The 19,038-nt window shown below is 38.4% G+C and overlaps 1 protein-coding gene and 1 non-coding gene across 10 annotated transcripts in view; both read right to left on the bottom strand.

The window, feature by feature from the left end:
- Positions 1-19,038, bottom strand: part of LOC124711466 (protein lap4) — a 539,589-nt gene that overhangs the window by 17,113 nt on the left and 503,438 nt on the right. For 7 of the 9 annotated variants that reach the window (XM_047241583.1, XM_047241591.1, XM_047241606.1 and 4 more), the window contains one exon: positions 10,780-10,980. The exons of 1 other annotated variant lie outside the window; for it this stretch is intronic. In XM_047241583.1, the coding sequence (XP_047097539.1) occupies positions 10,780-10,980 (201 nt within the window). Of the gene's footprint in view, positions 1-10,779; positions 10,981-11,623; positions 11,650-19,038 lie in introns of all 9 variants that reach the window. One more of the 9 variants, XM_047241613.1, reaches the window with a different exon arrangement.
- Positions 8,833-8,905, bottom strand: Trnat-agu. The gene has a single exon. It is a non-coding gene; the product is annotated as a tRNA-Thr (tRNA).

Below are 19,038 nucleotides of genomic sequence, written 5' to 3' on the forward strand. Positions count from 1 at the left end.
GGAGGGAGGGAGGGAGGGAGGAGGGAGGGAGGGAGGGAGGGAGGGAGGGAGGGAGGGGGATGAGGCTGTTGGTTTCAAGTTCTTACACCCAAACCTACAGATGTCAGACACTCAGTTCAGTAACAAACATTGTATGTTGATTGAGTATCAACCAAAACACTGATTTAGTTCATGCTTTGTGCTGTCGTCCATTACAACAAGCTTAACCAGTAATTAAAAATAACACCAGAACTATGGAGCACAGGAAAAGCATAACTGTGAGTGATTGTTTTTTAGATCTCATGTGGGTGAGTCGGCAGAGCGTGACGTTGTCGTACCCAAGGTCCTGCATTCAAACCCCACTAATGACAATTTTTTGAAGCTGTGTACAAGTGAAATTGTCATATGCAACAACATTTTCCTGAAATGTGAAAGCATTTTTCTGAGCTTGTGACAATGTTCTTTTGGCAACCTGCTTTCCGTTTATTAGTTGAAAGTAGCAAACCTATAGAATATCAAACAATGGAAAATCCAGGATGGAATGTAACAATACGAGAGAAGGAAAGTTGCTACGCACCAGCAACATCTCAGCATCTCCGCTATATGGTTTGTATAGATAGGTGTGGGGTTCTGTTGGACATGTGCGACAGAATGGACACAACTCATGACGAAGCAGCTAGTGCATTTTTAGTTTCACAGAATAAACATAAACGATCAGTACAACAGAATAAAGAAACAATTGCATCACACATACAGAAATATTAATAGTAACAACAACAACAACAACAACAACAACAACTGATTGCAAATGTAAAGTCCCATATACATCAGATGTGTGTGCTGTGGCTCAAGTCTCGTGTTTGCGCACGCACAGACAAATGGGTCTGCAGTTGCTAGGCAGTCGGAACATTACAGGTACTGTTGTTGCGCAGTATGACTTCATAGGATGTTATTGACATTATCGTTGAACTGTTCATTAGCAACTGTAACTGATCAATGGAAAGCGATGAACATCAAGGGAGAGGAAACACTAGATATCAACGAGTGCACACCAGGTGCATTACAATTGTTGTTTTGTGGCCAAGGTAATGGGCTAGAGCTGATGTCTCCAATGTCGTTGCCAGAAGGGTTGACCAGCAATGGAAAAGATGAAATACCACAGAAGGAGAAATGGGGAAGTGTTTTACTCAAGAAACATGAAAATCGAAATGCTCAAATATTGGTTTAACATCCAACAGCGGCCAAATCCAACCCCAATATTTGCACATCACACAATGTCTGCAATGAAAAACAGATTTTGCACTAGATGTCCTGCATAGTGTATGTTGTATGAATGGAAACAGTAGTGGGAAAGTGGAGAGTTAATGTCTGTGAAGCAGAAGTATGAACATATTAAAATACAAGTGATGGAGATTTTCATACACCATCGCCAGGAAGGTCAATATGTTCACGGTATAGACATCAATGTGGGCAAAAACAAAAGCAGGACAGTTAAACGTACCAAGATTTGACGCCAGTGACAGTTGGGTCTTGTGCTGGAAGTGTAAATACAATATTGAAAGTCGTAAAGTCATATCTTTTGTTACAGTGAAAATGTACCACAACAGAAATGACATCCACAAAATGGTAGAGGACTGGCAACAAGCAACTCGTGCACTCATGACAGCCTACACAGATGCAAATTTCTACAACACCGACGAAAGTGGATTCAACAAGGAGATGACTGTGGGCCGCACTCTTGGAACTAAAGCTTCTAAAGATGTTATAGGAGCTGTACAGTCTGTTTACGCAACAACCGATATGTACACAATTATTCTATTGTACATAAAAAACAAAGACGCTGTAACTTACAAAACGAGAAAGCGCTGGTAGATAGACACAATAAAAAACACACAAACACACACAAATTTCAAGCTTTCACAACCCAAGGTTGCTTCATCAGGAAAGAGGAAAGGAGAGGGAAAGACGAAAGGATGCGGGTTTTAAGGGAGAGGGTGAGGAGTCATTCCAATCCCGGGAGTGGAAAGACTTACCTCAGGGGGGAAAAGGGACAGGTATGCGCGCGCGCGCGCCCACACACACACACACACACACACACACACACACACACACACACACACACACACACCCATTTCCATCCGCACATATACAGGCACAGGCAGACATAACATATCCATCTGCACATATACAGACACAGGCACCACACATAACATGCACGCGCGCACCCACACACACACACACACACACACACACACACACACACACACACAACACACACACACACACCTACCTTTCCATCCGCACATATACAGACACAGGCAGACATAACATGCTTGCCTGTGTCTGTGTGTGTGTGTGTGTGTGTGTGTGTGTGTGTGTGTGTGTGCGCGCGCGCGCGAAGCAACCTTGGGTTGCAAAAGCTTGAAATTTATATGTGTGTTTGTGTGTTTTTTTATTGTGTCTATCTACCAGCACTTTCTCGTTTGGTAAGTTACAGTATCTTTGTTTTTTTTTATATATATTTTTTACCATGTGGAATGTTTCCCTCTATTATATTCAATTATTCTATTGGTTTCACAAGTGGGGAAACTTTCTCCAAAGCTGTTTCGTGTCCTTCAAGTGCCTTGCTCTTTGAGTACTCCTACATGTCAGTCCACGTTTCCAGCAGCAAATTTAATTGTCCACTCTTTCTACTCCAGCAAAATGACCAAAGACCTGTTCAGGACATTTCTACAAGAAGTGGTAGTGGAACAAATCATTGGAGAGAAACTTCTGCTAATAATAGATTCTTGCAATCCCCACAAAGATGCCAGCATTCTTTGTGACCTGCACGTAAACAATAATCTACCAGAAGACAAAAGCACAATTCATGTAATTCCAACAAACGCAACCTCAATTTGTCAACCGCTTAATCTTCATTTCATCAGAGTGCACAAGCATACGATTTGTAAAATTTCTGATGCTGCTCAAGATTCTTCCGAAGACATTAGTCTGTAACAATGGAATAATCTTCTTAAGCTGCTATCCCTCACGTACAGCCAGTTGTGTTCTCCACTTTTCTATAATTCTCATGGTTATGAATAGAAGAAAATGGCTAACTTGTTGATGCACCCAGACCCTTTGAAACTTTCACAAAGTTCTGTTTCAGACACAAGTTTTCATTCTGCAATCTGAATCTGGACGCAAATGTGGGATGCACTGAATGTGATTGGTGTATGAAAGTAATTTGCTTCACACAATTCTTTGTATACAATCATTATTGGAAGCCTTTGTTCATGAATGAATGACACTTTGTGCATGGGGGGGGGGGGGGGGGGGGCGTTTGCAATCATTTTTGAATGTTATGTGCTTCTTATTGATCCTATTATTTTGTTTATTACCATTACTACTACTACTACTACTACTACTACTACTACTACTACTACAATTACTTCTGCACAAGTGACGCAATTGTTTCTTTATTTTCTGTTCTGATTGTATATTCTGTGAAACTACAAATGTACTCTATAGGTCTACTACTTTGAAAGAAATGTCACGAAAGCAGACTGCCAAGTAAACATTGCTATAAACTTCAAACAGCCCTTTTACATGTCCTAAACATGTTGTCCCATACAACACTTTCGTTGTCCCATACAACACTTTCACAGACAATACAGTAAAAAATTATCATCATTGGAGATTGAACTGAGAACCCTTGGTATGACAATCTAACAGGCTACCATCTTTCCCACAGAAACTACAGGTATTAGTTACTCACAATTATGCTTTTCCAGTGTTCCATAGTTTTGGTGTTCCTTTTAAGTCATGTTTATGCCTGTTCTGCCGGATGACAGTACATAGTATGAACTAAACTGGAGTTTGGTACGAATCTCAGTGTCTGACTTTAGGAAGTTTGGGTGTTAGCAGGAAGTAATATTGTCAGTACTGTTATTTATATATCCCACTGGACTGATACTAAAAATCAAGTACGCAAATGTTCTCATTTGTCTTTTAAATATTTTTAATTCATTAAGATCAGTTCTTAAATATTTTCATGTAGGTCAACTTTTCTGCTGTCTCTTGGTTTTTCCAAAACACTTATTACCACAGAGATGCTTTGAAGTCACTCATCTATCAAGTTCACAAAATACAGAAGTCTCAGAACCTCCTAGTGTGTTTCCAAGTAACTGGTGAATGAAGATTGCTCTTCAATTTGAAAATAGCACAAACTGTTTTTAAATCTTATTAACACATGTCTGCATATACCACAACAAGGCAGACACATGTCCTGTAGATATCTGTCTTAAAGTGAGTTGGGTTAATTTCTCATATAGTGCAGCTGTACACAAGGTTGGTTAGTAACACAGATCAGCTGGGAACTCCTTCTGTTGGGGAACTCCTGTTGGATATAGGCTACTGCAATCCTCTGCTGATGCTGTTGCCATTTTGTAGGTTAGAACTAAGTATATACATTTTATTTTTCATTTGTCATTTATATTTCACCTATAGTGGAAGCAGGGAATAGTTATATCACTCTTGTGCACTGACATCCAGGGTATGACCTGTTTTAAATCTGATGTGGTGTCCATGAGATGAACATCATTGGCGACACCATCCAACTGTCATCGGGAAACTTGAACAGAGGTCAACTGAACAATTCATAAAGTTATTAGAATCCTTTTACAGTATTCTTCCTCAGTTAAGTAATTCCATCACACAGCTTCCCAAAGTCTAAGAATGTGCTATGCAATAGATTAGCCCTCTCTCACTATCTTTAATTTGAGTTAAAGTAGTTGCAAAGATGGTAGTGGATGTCCTTCAAGGAAATCATATTGGTTGATGATGAAATGGATTACGCTGGGAATTCCACAGAAGAAACAACACAACACAAAGTTTCTTTCTGTAAAACAAACTGGATATTGGATGACAGTCCAGGATTCAGATGAAGTTACATTTTACTGGAAGACTAGATTTTATTTTCTTTGTGATGAATCATCCTGCAAACAGCTGATTATCTGCCAGAATATCCTCACAGATATCCTTGATATTAATATCGTCTTTTTAAAAGAATAAACCACCATTGACTGTGTATTATATTATTTATCTTTTGTAGTTTCCATACTTCAGTTTTTCTGCCATTATCAAGGATGATGCTAAAGGTTGTTAGACCATTATTAAGTCATATTTGTCAAGGCAGTCCAAAGCAGGTAAACAAGGCTAACACATGTCTTTAAGATTAAATGTCTTTTTTAATCTATTTTGCTGATGGTATAACTAAAGGAAAAGGCAGCTAATGAAATATCTGAAAACAATAGATGGTTCGAGACTAATGGGCCATCATTCAATTTAGACAAGATTCACTACATACAATGCAGTATTTCTCAAAGATTTACTCAAGTTATAAAAAAGTCCACTCAAAAAATGAAAACAAAAAGTAGCTAGTGTTAAGTCTTCGAAACTACAATTGTTGGAAAACCCACTCCCTAGTATTAGTGCAGCACCCTCGTTCAGCTACTTTTGCAGTGTGCTACATTTTTGCTACAGTTACCTAAAAATGGATAAATTAGTTTATTCTGTATATTTCCGTTCACTAATGAGTATGGAGTTATGTTTTGGTTAAACCTAATTTACACAGTTGTTATAAAATCAAAAATAATCAAATATCGATAATATAATGTAAATGGACAGATAAAAACATCTACTCACCAAGCGGCAGCAGGGGAACACACACACACAAATTGATTTAACTTTCACAAGCTTTTGGAGCCAGTGGCTCCTTCTTCTGGCAGAAGAGTTGAACAGGAAGGAAGAGGGGCAAAGGAAAAGGACTAGAGAAGTTTAGGGAAAGGGGTAAAGTTTAGAAACGTAGGCAAGAAAACCGGGTCAGGGGTTGTGATTTTTTAAACTGTACCCCTTTCCCTAAAACTCTCCAGTCCTTTTCCTTCACCCCTCTTCCTTCCTGTATAACTCTTCCACCAGAAGAAGGAGCCATTGGCTCTGAAAGCTTGTGAAAGTTTAATACTTTTGTGTGTGTGTGTGTGTGTGTGTGTGTGTGTGTGTGTGTGTTGCTCCCTGCCACCACTTGGTGAGTAGATTTTTTTAAATCTGTCTATTTACATTAATTTACAGGGTTGGTATTTTTAAAATAGAGAAGAATGCTATCACAATTATATCTAGTGCTAGCTATCAAACATTTTGCACAGATCTCTTCAAAAATTAAAGACTTCAAGCATATAACATAATTACATAAATACACAGTTATATGTGTAGTCAAAACTGTTAATGAGCATATTAAATTCGATGAGATTTAAGACTGCATTAACTAGAGTAGCACACGTTACCTCACGTGGCTTACAGCTTTGCTCCTCCTAAGGAGCTCTTTCATTTTTGACTGGTAGCTTCCTTATTGAGCCAAGTTTATTTCTCTCAAGTCATTAGTCTTTTTTTCTTTCTCCCAAGTTAACAGTAGAGAAGCTTTTGAAATGTGGTGTTACAGAAGAATGTTGAAGATCAGATAGGTCGATCATGTTAACTAATGAGGAAATACTGAATAGAATTGGGAGGCAACAAATTTGTGACACAGCTTGACCACAAGAGGGATCAGTTGACATAACACATTCTAAGACATCAAGGGATCACCAGTTCAGTATTGAAGATTAGCGTGGGAGGTAAAAGTCATAGAGGGAGACCAAGGGAGGAGAACAGTAAGCAGATTCAGAAAGGTGTAGGTTGCAGTAGTTATTCGGAGATGAAGAGGTTCGCACAGGATACAGTAGCATGGAGAGCTGCATCAAATCAGTCTCCGGACTGAAGACCACATGTCAGCAGTCTTATCAATGGTCTTCCAGGCTTTTGTTTATCTTCATCTCTAGTTGCTTGTAATAGAAATCACACACAAGAGTATGTACACCCAGTTTGGTATCACTATACCATTCTTCCTGTCTGCTATCTTGAAAACTACAAATTTAACCAATCTGAGTAACATATTGGGACTATCACTTGAGTGCCTCCCTTCTTTCACCAAGGTTCCAACCAAGATTTCACCTCTTTCATTTCCTTACAGTCTCCATAAATTTATAAGACTTCAGACAGTAGTTTCATTTATAACAGACTAAACATTGTGGCATAGTGATTAAGGCACTGCACTTGTCAGGAGATCAGTGATTCAACTTATATACAGCCATCCATCTTCCCACAAATGCCACATTGGTTCATTTGAAAGAAGGACACTAGCAATAGCCAGTCACATCTTTGTGCAAGCTGAGGGCAAAAGAAATAACCATTCACATCTTTGTGCAAGCCAAGCCTGTGATTTAATTAAATATCTCACTGTTGATAAGATATCAAATGCTCAGACTGCTTATTAGTATTGATCAAGCATTAATCTGTTATTATCTTTCAAAGGAAATAAAGTTCAGACCATTTTCATGTCTTGTTTGATTCTGCTCTATTTTGATACTTTGTTTAATAGAAAAAAAGCTAGTTGCACTGATTCCTGTAGAATATAGATTTAAATGTGGTATCATAAACAAATTGATTTATAAATCTTTAATTACTTTTCGGTTTTCTTTCATAGGCACTTTAGAGGCACACACCTCATAGGTACAATTACTAACTGAATAGGGTGTTTGACAAAGCAGAAATTCCATTTCATATCATTTCATGAAGTCAATGTATTTCCTTCTTCTACACAGAAGTTAAAATCCAAATGGTGATAGGACAAATTTCTTTACTAAGTGGTGAGGTTCCTTGGTTCTCCACTTTTGCCACTGTTTTATTGGTATTTGCAAATGTCAGAAATTACTCACCTGTTACTTCATTAATATTTTTAAAAATTGTCCAGCAAATGGAAAATGTTTATTAAGTCCTCTGTTCTAGGAATTACTCAACATAGTACTTTGTATCACACACTGGGTTGTTCTTCCAAGTTCACAACCCTAGGACTGATTTGCAGAAGTTCTACAAACAACACAGACATTGAGCATTACAGTGGATGTACTCTAAGCCCGCCTCTTGCATTTTTATATTCTGGCACACCTTCCAGCATAGTGTGGAAGAGAGTTTCAAGTATCTGAGTGTGTCCATTTATGTATCTCATCATCATCTTAATCATCTCTCTCAGTTCTGGCATTTTATCAGTTGAAGGACTGCTTCATCTGGCATCTTAGTTGACTTGCAATTTTGAGTATCCTTATGAAACACCAGATTTCAAAGTTTTTGACCACCTCCTTTCATCTGCTAAAAAAGTCCACGTCTACCATCCATATAAAGGGTTTTATTAGTTGTTTTTTGGCTATGTATGCCTGATGTAAAAATCATTTCCTTTTCAGAAAGCTACTTTATCCTGATTTCTTCTGCTTTTATTTTTTCCTAAGCCCATGTGATGTTATACAGCTTACTCCCACTGTCCAGATTCTTCTACTCATTTGGAGATATGGCTTGAAGTGTTTGCTCTCTATGAGGAACTTCATTTTCTACTTGTTTGTTTTCATATTCTGCTCATTAATTATTGGATGTATCCTACATTAAGAACAGTGAGGAAAACTGGGCTTTACAAATTATAGTTCTATTACAATGTAGGTGGTACATAACAATTTTTCTGAGAGAGACAAATGTTACCAAATGTGAAGCATTCCATTTCTGTAACATTAATATTCAGAAGCTTTCGACAAATTGATAAAACTGGAGTAGATACAATTTTAAAGTGGTTGCAAGTTTAAGTGTACAAGGTACTGATCATATGATACCTGTACATGTCACTATTGTACTATAACCATGTGAATGTATTAGCACTACCAGATAATGAACGGGACAGAGTATCACTCACCAATATATGAGCAATAATTGTGAACTGAAGAAGTGAATTAAAATTTGTGCTGCAACCAGGACTTGAACCTGGGTCTTCTTGCTTACTAGGCAGATATGCTGACCATTACACCACTGCAGCATTATGGTCAACATAACTGCACGAACTACTGAAGTCAAATACCTTCCCCAACACAAACGCCAATTCACATCTCCCCTTATATTGTCACTATTACCAGGGCTCTCTGACATTGAAATAGCACCCCAACATTGAACGTAATTAGGAAGTGCTGTACTACATGCGATTGTATAGATCTTAAATTAAATTTTCTCTGAGACATTTAAGTTTCTAATTTACCTACAATAACACTGGAAGCTGAAGAGGTGAATTAAAATTTGTGCTGCAGCTGGGACTCGAACCTGGGTCAGATAAGTTGACCATTACACCACTGCAGCATTATAGTCAACATAGCTGCACGAATCACCCAAGTCAAATACCGCAGCACAAACTTAAATGCACTTCTTCAGCTTCCAATGTTATCGTAGATATATTAGAGACTTAAATGTCTGCAGGGAAATTTAATTTAAGAATAGCTGTGAAGATTACACAATATGCTTCTACTGTGTAAGTCTTAAGCAGTCATGCAACTTGTCTGATGAGGAAACTCTTTTATACCTTGGATGTTTGTTATTAACTTAAAATTACACCATGAAAATTGAGAACAGAAGGGCAAAATGTGCCATGTGCTTTTTTTTGTTATATTTTCTGTAACACGCTGTTATGTTTAATGTTTCAGATAACATTCTGAGCTTTCTGCTGATTATGGTGATGTGTGACGAATTCTACAATAAGAGTAATAAGACATGAATGTGCTCGTCAAGAAAACTAGAGAAATTCCAAATAATGAGCTTGAATGAAAAACTGGATATAAAATCCAATTATTAGTTGAATCTACTTTAAATCTCAAAGAATGTTCACTCCAATTTGAAACTACTAGTTATAAAAAAGTAATAAAAAAGTCACATTCCACATGGGAAAATATATAAAAAACAAAAATGCTGTAACTTACCAAACGAGAAAGCGCTGTTAGATAGACACAATAAAAAACACACAGACACAAATTTCAAGCTTTCGCAACCCAAGGTTGCTTCATCAGCAAAGAGGGAAGGAGAGGGAAAGACGAAAGGATGTGGGTTTTAAGGAGAGGGTAAGGAGTCATTCCAATCCCGGGAGCAGAAAGACTTAACTTAGGGGGGAAAAAGGGACAGGTATAGACTCGCGCGCACGCGCACGCGCACCCGCACGCGCACGCGCACGCGCACGCGCACGCGCACACACACACACACACACACACACACACACACACACACACAGAGACTGTCACTCAACATCTTTGCCTCAGTACTTCCATTCCACCTCGACTGACATCTCTGCCCAAACTCTTTGCCTTTACATGTGTCTGTATATGTGCAGATGTATGTCAGAGAGAGAGAGAGAGAGAGAGAGAGAGAGAGAGAGAGAGAGAGAGAGAGAGAGAGAATACCTGTCCCTTTCCCCCCCCCCCCCCCCCCCCCCCCCCCCCCCCCCCACCCCCCCCCCCAAGGTAAGTCTTTCCGCTCCCGGGATTGGAATGACTCCTTACCCTCTTCTTAAAACCCACATCCTTTCGTCTTTCCCTCTCCTTCCCTCTTTCCTGATGAAGCAACCTTGGGTTGCGAAAGCTTGAAATTTGTGTCTGTGTTTGTGTGTTTTTTTTATTGTGTCTATCTACCAGTGCTTTCTCGTTTGGTAAGTCACAGCATCTTTGTTTTTAATGTAATAAAAAAGTCACAATGATAAGCAAGAAAGAAGGTGCCTAATGTCTACATATGCACGTCTGCATAAAAAAAAAGAAAGATGTGCATTTAGAGCAAAGACAGATTTGTTAGCATTCCCACTCAATGTTAGAAAATGGAAAATATAGGAATATAATGCTGTGCTCCATGCTCTACAAAGTGGTCTGATTTCTCATGTACCTCTCGCTCAATCAGCTTTTCAACATATTCTACGGTGCGAACTTTCACCTCGCCTGTTTGCTCATCTATGTATTCTTCTGTTCGTGTTGTCACCTTTTCCCCGACTACTCTCTCAGATTCACGCACCTTTGTTGCACCTTCTCTGGCCCGCAGGGCCAACTTAGGAAAATCGTCACTAGAGGGCCGTAAAGCTGTGCGCAACTACCAGGGCAGACACAGGTTCGAGCAGGTTAGTCAAGTTATTCCTTAAAACTAAACTGTTTCAACATTAATGCATACCATTTTCAAGCAGCTAATGTACAAACTTTCACAACTGCTTCATAACAACTCTTGACAACATTTGAAAATTTAAAGCACATTCACAATATGATTACACTTCAATGCAATAGTGCTGTGCTAATGGCACTCAAAATGAAAAATAGCAGTTGTGAAAATTTTAAACAACTATTATGAGATTCACAAACTATTCTCTTTTGAAAATCATCTACAAAGCTCTGTTGTTCTATCATTTTACTGCTTATACAGATGCTGTAATAAAATTTTACATGTTCCAATAAATATAAATTCTGGGTTTTAAAAATGAAATAGGAACTGTGTTTTGAGTTATATTTTCACAAAAAAGAAAAAAATATAAAATCTGTCACTTTATAGCTGGAAAACTTCAGTATAAGTCTACAAAAAACACGACAATGATGCTCCAAAATGGCATTTCTAAAAGATGCTAGCACAGGTTGTCCTTGCTAAGAAGTTATGTTCACTGGTGGGCAACACTATAGGTATCTGCAATGCAAGTCATGAATATGTTTAACTGTAGGAATCGAAGCACAAAAAGTGTCTTACTCACAGATTATTATTAACACTGTTAGCTGCCTGAAAAGTAGAACAGATACATCAACTGACAGTGCATTACCATCTCCATTACTTAATTTTTTCTTATTAATGTGTCAATGTTCATTACTGCAGTGAATACAAACACAAAAATGTAAAACAGTAAAATGTTAATCAATTAACACATACAATAATCGAGAACATTACATTCTGACACCATTCCCAATAAGTAAAGAGGAAACCCGAGACAGAATTTTCTTACACAGTACCCTCAAGCACTCCCAGTAAAATAAATATGTTGTTAACTCATGTTTTTCATGCCAAAAGAAAACAATCTATGTTATAAAATAGTGTGTTAAATTTGAACTGCTGTTTTACATAAGATAATATTACTTACATATTTTTTCATGCTCTGTTCACTGTTGCAAAGAAACTACATTACTCTTAGGAGATTGGGTATGAAAAAAGTAAAGACACAGCTATTAATATGCTCTATCCTTATCAAGGATATAACAAAAATTATTAAACCTGGCTTCCACCAAATAATGTCTCCGCTTCTACTGGATTCAAATTCAGGTGACGCAAAGTATTTTCATTTACAAAAGACAAGCCAATACTGTGTGTTTGTAAACAAGGCGAGGAACACAGTATGATTAAACCAATGTCCACTTCACGTTCTAGATTATGAACACAAAATACATAATAAGCAAGTCAGAAAAACGCAGCAAACACTGCATTTTGAAATCTCATGTGGAAAGCCACTATGAGTTAGCCACTACAGCATATGCACAGGAACAATGCAAAATTTACTATGTTTAAATTTGATGGTTCCTCTTCTGCAGTATGCTGGGAGTTCCATGAAGAATGTCATCCAATAAGCATTTTATTACATATTCATGAATATGCAATGCACAATCAGTAGAATAGATTTTGTCAAATTGCTTTCTTACATGTTGCGAACTACAGAAATGTCTTCAATTTGTCTATGTTTGTATCAGCTTTCATAACAAACCCTTAGATGAAATAATATTGAGAGAAGGCAAAAATTTGGAATCAGACTACGAATAACAGAGACCTCCCTATCAAGCATACAGCTGCATTCCCTGCTGCAGACATTGTGGATTGGAGTCACTGGCTGGTGTGCTTTGGGTTACCAGTTCGAACCTGACCACCAGCAATAATTTCCATTTTTCAAAGTTTCTCCAAATTTCTTAGGTATGTGATGTTGGTAAAGTCTGTAATATTCGATGATGGTACAAATATCAGCACCTGACATCCAGGAATCAGTTCCATTCTGTTATCGCTGATTGCTGGTGTTCATAATAAACATGCTTTTGATGATAATTTCGGTACTTCACGGACGACTCTGCTTTGGAATTTGGACTCTAGTGCGGTTAAGATGTGTCACTGTTTGGTGTAGGCAGAAAGTACTTCAAAACCTCTGTATCATCCTGTCTCCAATCAGTAAATGGAAAAGCTGTCACCTACATGGCCAGGAACTGGAATACAAGTAGTACATCATTCCCATTGTCTTTCGAGGGGCATTTGAGAAGTCCGTGCAAAGTCCCAGAGATGGCACTACTGGCACGTATCGAGGTCTTGTTTAGTTAGTAGCATGTTTGGGAAGAACGCACACCAAGTTTCAGCCATATTGGTCTATTTCTTTGTGTCTGGCATTCAAGTGAATCAAGAAAGTCGACGAAATGGACGAAAAAGAATTTCGTGAGGCAATTAAACATTACTTCATGAAAAACAAAATGCCTCAGGAAACTAAGGAGAAGCTTGATAAACATTATGGTGACTCTGCACCTTCGATTAGAACAGTTTATAAGTGGTTTCAAAATTTTTCGGAGTGGCCATATGGGCACAAGAGGTGCCAAATGTTCTGGACGCCCTGTGGAGGTTATGATTCCAGAACTCATTGATAAAATCCACGATATGGTGACGGATGACAGAACAGTTAAGGTGCGTGAGATTGCTAGTGCTGTGGGCATCTCGAATGAAAGGGTACATAATATTTTCCATAATCATTTGGACATGAGATAGCTATCCACAAAATGGGTTCCATGATGCTCACACTTGACCAAAAACGGAATCGTGTGAAGTGTTGCAGGGATGGTTTGCAGCTGTTCAGAAAGAATCCACAGGTCTTTAAGCATCGTTTCATCACTGTGGATGAAACATAGATACACTACTATACTCCTGGGACCAAAGAACAATCTAAAATATGGGTTACCAAGGGAGAATCTGCACCAAAAAAAGGCGAAGACCATTCATTCAGCCGGAAAGATTATGGTGACTGTCTTTTGGGATTCGCAAGGGATAATCCTCATCGACTAGCTGGAAAAGGGAAAAACTATTACAGATGCATATTAATCATCGTTATTTGACCGTTTGAAAACCAAGCTGCAAGAAAAACGCCAGTGATTGGACTGCAAAAAAGTCTTTTTCCATCACAACAATGTACCAGCACACACCTCCGCAGTTGTGGTCACAAAATTAATGGAAATAGTATTCCAACTCGTTTCACATCCAGACTATTCTCCAGACTTGGCTCCCTCGGATTACTATTTGTTCCCCAATTTGAAGAAATGGCTGGTGGGACAAAGATTTTATTCAAACGAGGAGGTTATTGCAGCAACTAATAGCTATTATGCGGACTTGGACAATTCCTATTATTCGGGAGAGATCAACAAATTAGAACAGCATTGAATGAAGTGTATAAGTCTAAAAGGAGACTGTTGTTGTTGTGGTCTTCAGTCCTGGGACTGGTTTAATGCAGCTCTCCATGCTACTCTACCCTGTGAAAGCTTCTTCATCTCCCTCACCTGCAACCTACATCCTTCTGAATTTGCTTAGTGTATTAATCTCTTGGTCTCCCTCTATGATTTTTACCCTCCACACTGCCCTCCAATACTAAACTGGTGATCCTTCGATGCCTCCAAACGTGTCCTACCAACCAATCCCTTCTTCTAGTCCAGTTGTTCCACAAACTACTCTTCTCCCCAATTCTATTCAATACCTCCTCATTAGTTATGTGATCTACCCAGCTAATCTTCAGCATTCTTCTCTACCACCACACTTCGAAAGCTTCTATTCTCTTCTTGTCCAAACTATTTAATGTCCATGTTTCACTTCCGTACACGGCTACACTCCATACAAATACTTTCACAAACAACTTCCTGACACTTAAATCTATGCTCGATGTTAACAAATTTTTCTTCTTCGGAAACGCTTTCCTTGCCATTGCCAGTCTACATTTTATATCCTCTCTACTTCGACCATCATCAGTTATTTTGCTCCCCAAATAGCAAAACTCCTTTACTAATTTAAGTGTCTCATTTCCTAATCTAATTCCCTCAGCAGCACCCAACTTCATTCGACTACATTCCATTATCCTCATTTTGCTTTTGTTGATGATCATCTTATATCCTCCTTTCAAGACACTTTCCATTCCGTTCAACTGCTTTTCCAGGCCCTTCACTGTCTCTGACAGAATTACAATGTCATCAGCGAACATCAAAGTTTTTATTTCTTCTCCATGGATTTTAATACCTACTCTGAATTTTTCTTTTGCTTTCTTTATTGCTTGCTCAATATACAGATTGAATAACATCGGGGAGAGGCTACAACTTTTGTCTCACTCCCATCCCAACCACTGCTTCCCTTTCATGTCCCTCAACTCTTATAACTAGACCGCGGATTTTAGGTAAAAACCTATTTTGTTCCTGAGTTCCTATTTGCATGAAAATTTGTACTTATGCATTTCATGACTATTTACACTTAATAGCGTTAATTCTATAGGACCTAAACAAGCCTATTTCGACGTTAGTGCCTATTTTTGCCTATTTCGGCTTTAATATCCTAAAAAGTGCCTATCTCATCATGTAAGACAGTCGCTCCCAAGTTTTTTCACACTATACGACTGATGGAAAAAAATATTTTCTGCCCAGCATGCAGCGAGGTGGCTAGTTGATATGCGCTCATGCTTCGTATTTGTGTAACACTTCGGTCTTTTTCTATTTTTTTATATCGCTATCCCTGTTAATACCAAACACTCTTTATAGGTGTTTTATTATTCATATGTAAAAAATAGATCATGTATCTTTAGGTTAAAACCTATTTTTTTTTTCCTAAGCACCAATTTGCATATAAGTTGGTACTTATGCGTTTCATGACTAACTAAAATGAATACCGTTAGTTCTACAGGACCTAAAATTGCGTATTTCGACGTTGACGCCTAATTTTGCCTATTTCGGCATCAAAATCCTAAAAAGTACCTATTTCGTTAATCTGACAGAGTTCTTGTGTTTTCAAAGATTAGAAAAAGGAAGTAAACTTAAAGGCTTCACGTCTCGTCGAAGGCGAAGGTCGTTAGAGACTGTTTACAATTCCTTTGCTTGCCTTACTAACAACAGCACTCGGTACGGTTGAATGGTCATCCATCCAAGTACGCGCCGAGCGCGACAGCGTTTAACTTTGGTGAGCGAATGGGAACCGGTCAAAGATTTGAGTACTAAATGTTATATTTGAAAATATTTTGTTCGTAGGATTCTGGCCAGCTGTGTATTTTCGCAAAGAAACAGTTTCATAGGCCTTAAGCTGAGCACGGATTAAAAAATCACAATGTTAATCGCAGACACCCTCTATAGCTAAATTACTGCCCTTCGCACATATTCTCACTGCTGTCTACAGGCAGTCCTGTCAAACTACTCTGTTTGGTGAAAGGTAATATACGTGAATTTTCCAGTTCGAAAAATAATTTGCCAGTAATGAGATGTTTTCATCTGAAGCACCGGTAGATTCCATTCGCTTGTTCAGAAGGCGCGGCCATCTGTCAGGTGCCATATGTCCCGCAACGAGTACAGTACTTCCCCTACCGCTCCCATGAACTGCAGTAAAAAAAAAAAAGGTCATTGTTCACTTTTTCCCAGCGAAAACAAATCAGTACAGTGTATAGCGACCGACGTGTTAAGTGTTACTGACGTTCTTAAGTGCAAAACAAATTCTAGTTTCTGTGTGAGAATACTACGCCATGCCGAAAACAGCTACTTCAAAGTCTACTCATTTTAGGCAGTGGCTGCAAGATTTTTCGCATTATACAACAGATGGGAAAATTATTTTCCGCCAAGCATGCAACAAAGAATTTAGTTGATGTTTTTCTTAGACTTCTTATTTTCCTGTCACTTAGGATTCTTTTTTATCGCTATCCTTTAGTAATTCAAAATACTCTTTATATGCGATTCTAAACTGCATTTCCCTTTTCTCTCATATTAGGTTTCGAGTGTTAAGAAATCTCACTTAACTCAGCGTGCAGATGGAATCGCACATAAAGCTAATGTTGAACGAAAGTCAAAATTGAAGCAAACTCTTTTAACCAATAAATCTGGTGAATCCTCCAAAAAAAAAAGCAAGTTCTGCAATGATTTGTGTCATGCACTTGTGGCAGCTAACATCCCCTTTCGGAAACTAGAAAACCCTATTTTCAGAGGTTTTCTTGAGAAGTACTGCCATCAGTCTATTCCTGCAGAGTCAACTTTATGTAAGAATTATGTGGATTCAGCTTACAATGCTGCATTGCACAGAATCCGAGAAGATGTTGGAGAATCTTGTATATGGATTTCTGTGGACGGAACTACTGACAGTCTTGGCTGTTACATTGCAAACCTCAATATTGGCAAGCTAGATCCAGATGCACCATCCAGGGCTCATTTGATTTACTATAAACAGCTTGCAAAAACTAACCAACAAACAATAGCACAGTTTGTGAACAATGGGCTTAAGGTGCTATACCCAAACGGAGTGGATGAGAATAAGGTGCTTCTGGCCGTCACTGATGCTGCTGCATGTATGATAGCAGCATTTCAACTATTAAAAGTATTCTACCTATTGATTCTGCACGTAACTTGTGTAGTGCATGGGATCAACCGCATAGCAGAGCAAGTAAGGCTGCAATTTCCTAAAGTAAATGAAGTAATATCTATGGCGAAGAAAATTTTTGTTACGGCACCATCAAGAATACAGGCATTCAAAGAACAGCTTCCGGATGTCCCATTGCCACCAGAGCCTGTCGTCACCCGCTGGGGCACGTGGCTGATAGCAGCAGAACACTATAGTACGCATCTCTCAGCTGTCCAGAAGCTGGTTGAAAATATACCAGAGGATGCTGCATCCGTAACTACAGCAATGGAATTACTCAAAGATTCTTCTTGAAAACAGGACTTATCTTACATTAGGGCCCACTACACATTTATGGCAAGAATTATTTTACAATTAGAAGGCTCAGGGAGACCTATCTACGACAATATTTCTTTGCTTGAAGAAGTAAAAATGAAAATTAATGAAACGCCAGGTGAAGTAGGGGAAAAAGTATGGGCAAAAATGAAAACGGTTTTGCAGAAGGACACTGGCCTGAAGGAGTTGTGTGCAGCTGCCGACATAGTGGAAAATCCAGCACTCCTGACTGCAGCATTCCTGTCCAACATGCGCCGAAAATGAAGTATGCCCCTGTCACATCTGTTGATGTAGAACGTTATTTTTCAGTGTATAAATTGATTCTGACTGACAAGCGCCACAGTTATTCACTAGAAAACTTAGAAAAGATTTTGGTTATTTATTGTGACGCCAACTATGGTCAGAATATGTGAAACTACGAATGTATTAATTAAACCATTGCCACATCTTTTTACGGAGATCTTTATCTTGCAGTAACTCAAAAATATTTGGAGTTATGTTCAACATTAATGTCGTAGATTGCTGTGCTCTGTAACTGTGTAAATATTCATTCTCCTTGTTTTAATGACTAATAAGATGTTCATACTGTCAACACTGTGTATTTTAATTTATTTTTATTTTCAATGCATCATTTTTATTAGAGACTATTTTAGGTTTTATATAGCCTAAATGAACTACTGAAGGAGCCGATTTTAGGTGCCTAAAACACACTTTTTCACGACCTAAAAATCCGTGGTCTACTTATAACTGCCACCTGGTTTCTGTACAAATTGTAAATAGCCTTTCGCCCCTGTATTTTACCCCTACCACCTTTACAATCTGAAAGAGTATTCCAGTCAACATTATCAAAAACTTTCTCTAAGTCTTCAAATGCTATGAACACAGGTTTGCTTTTCCTTAATCTATTTTCTAAGATAAGTTGTAGGTTCAGTATTGCCTCACATGTTCCAACATTTCTACGGAATCCAAACTGATCTTCCCCGAGGTTGGCTTCTATCAGTTTTTCCATTCGTCTGTAAAGAATTCGCGTTAGTATTTTGCAGCTGTGACTCAGTAAACTGATAGTTCGGTAATTTTCACATCTGTCAACACCTGCTTTCTTTGGGATTGGAATTATTATATTCTTCTTGAAATCTGATGGTATTTCACCTGTCTCATTCATCTTCCTCACAACATGGAAGAGTTTTGTCAGGACTG

Source organism: Schistocerca piceifrons, chromosome 1 (genome assembly GCF_021461385.2).
Source record: "Schistocerca piceifrons isolate TAMUIC-IGC-003096 chromosome 1, iqSchPice1.1, whole genome shotgun sequence".
In the NCBI taxonomy this organism is placed as follows: Eukaryota; Metazoa; Arthropoda; class Insecta; order Orthoptera; family Acrididae; genus Schistocerca; species Schistocerca piceifrons.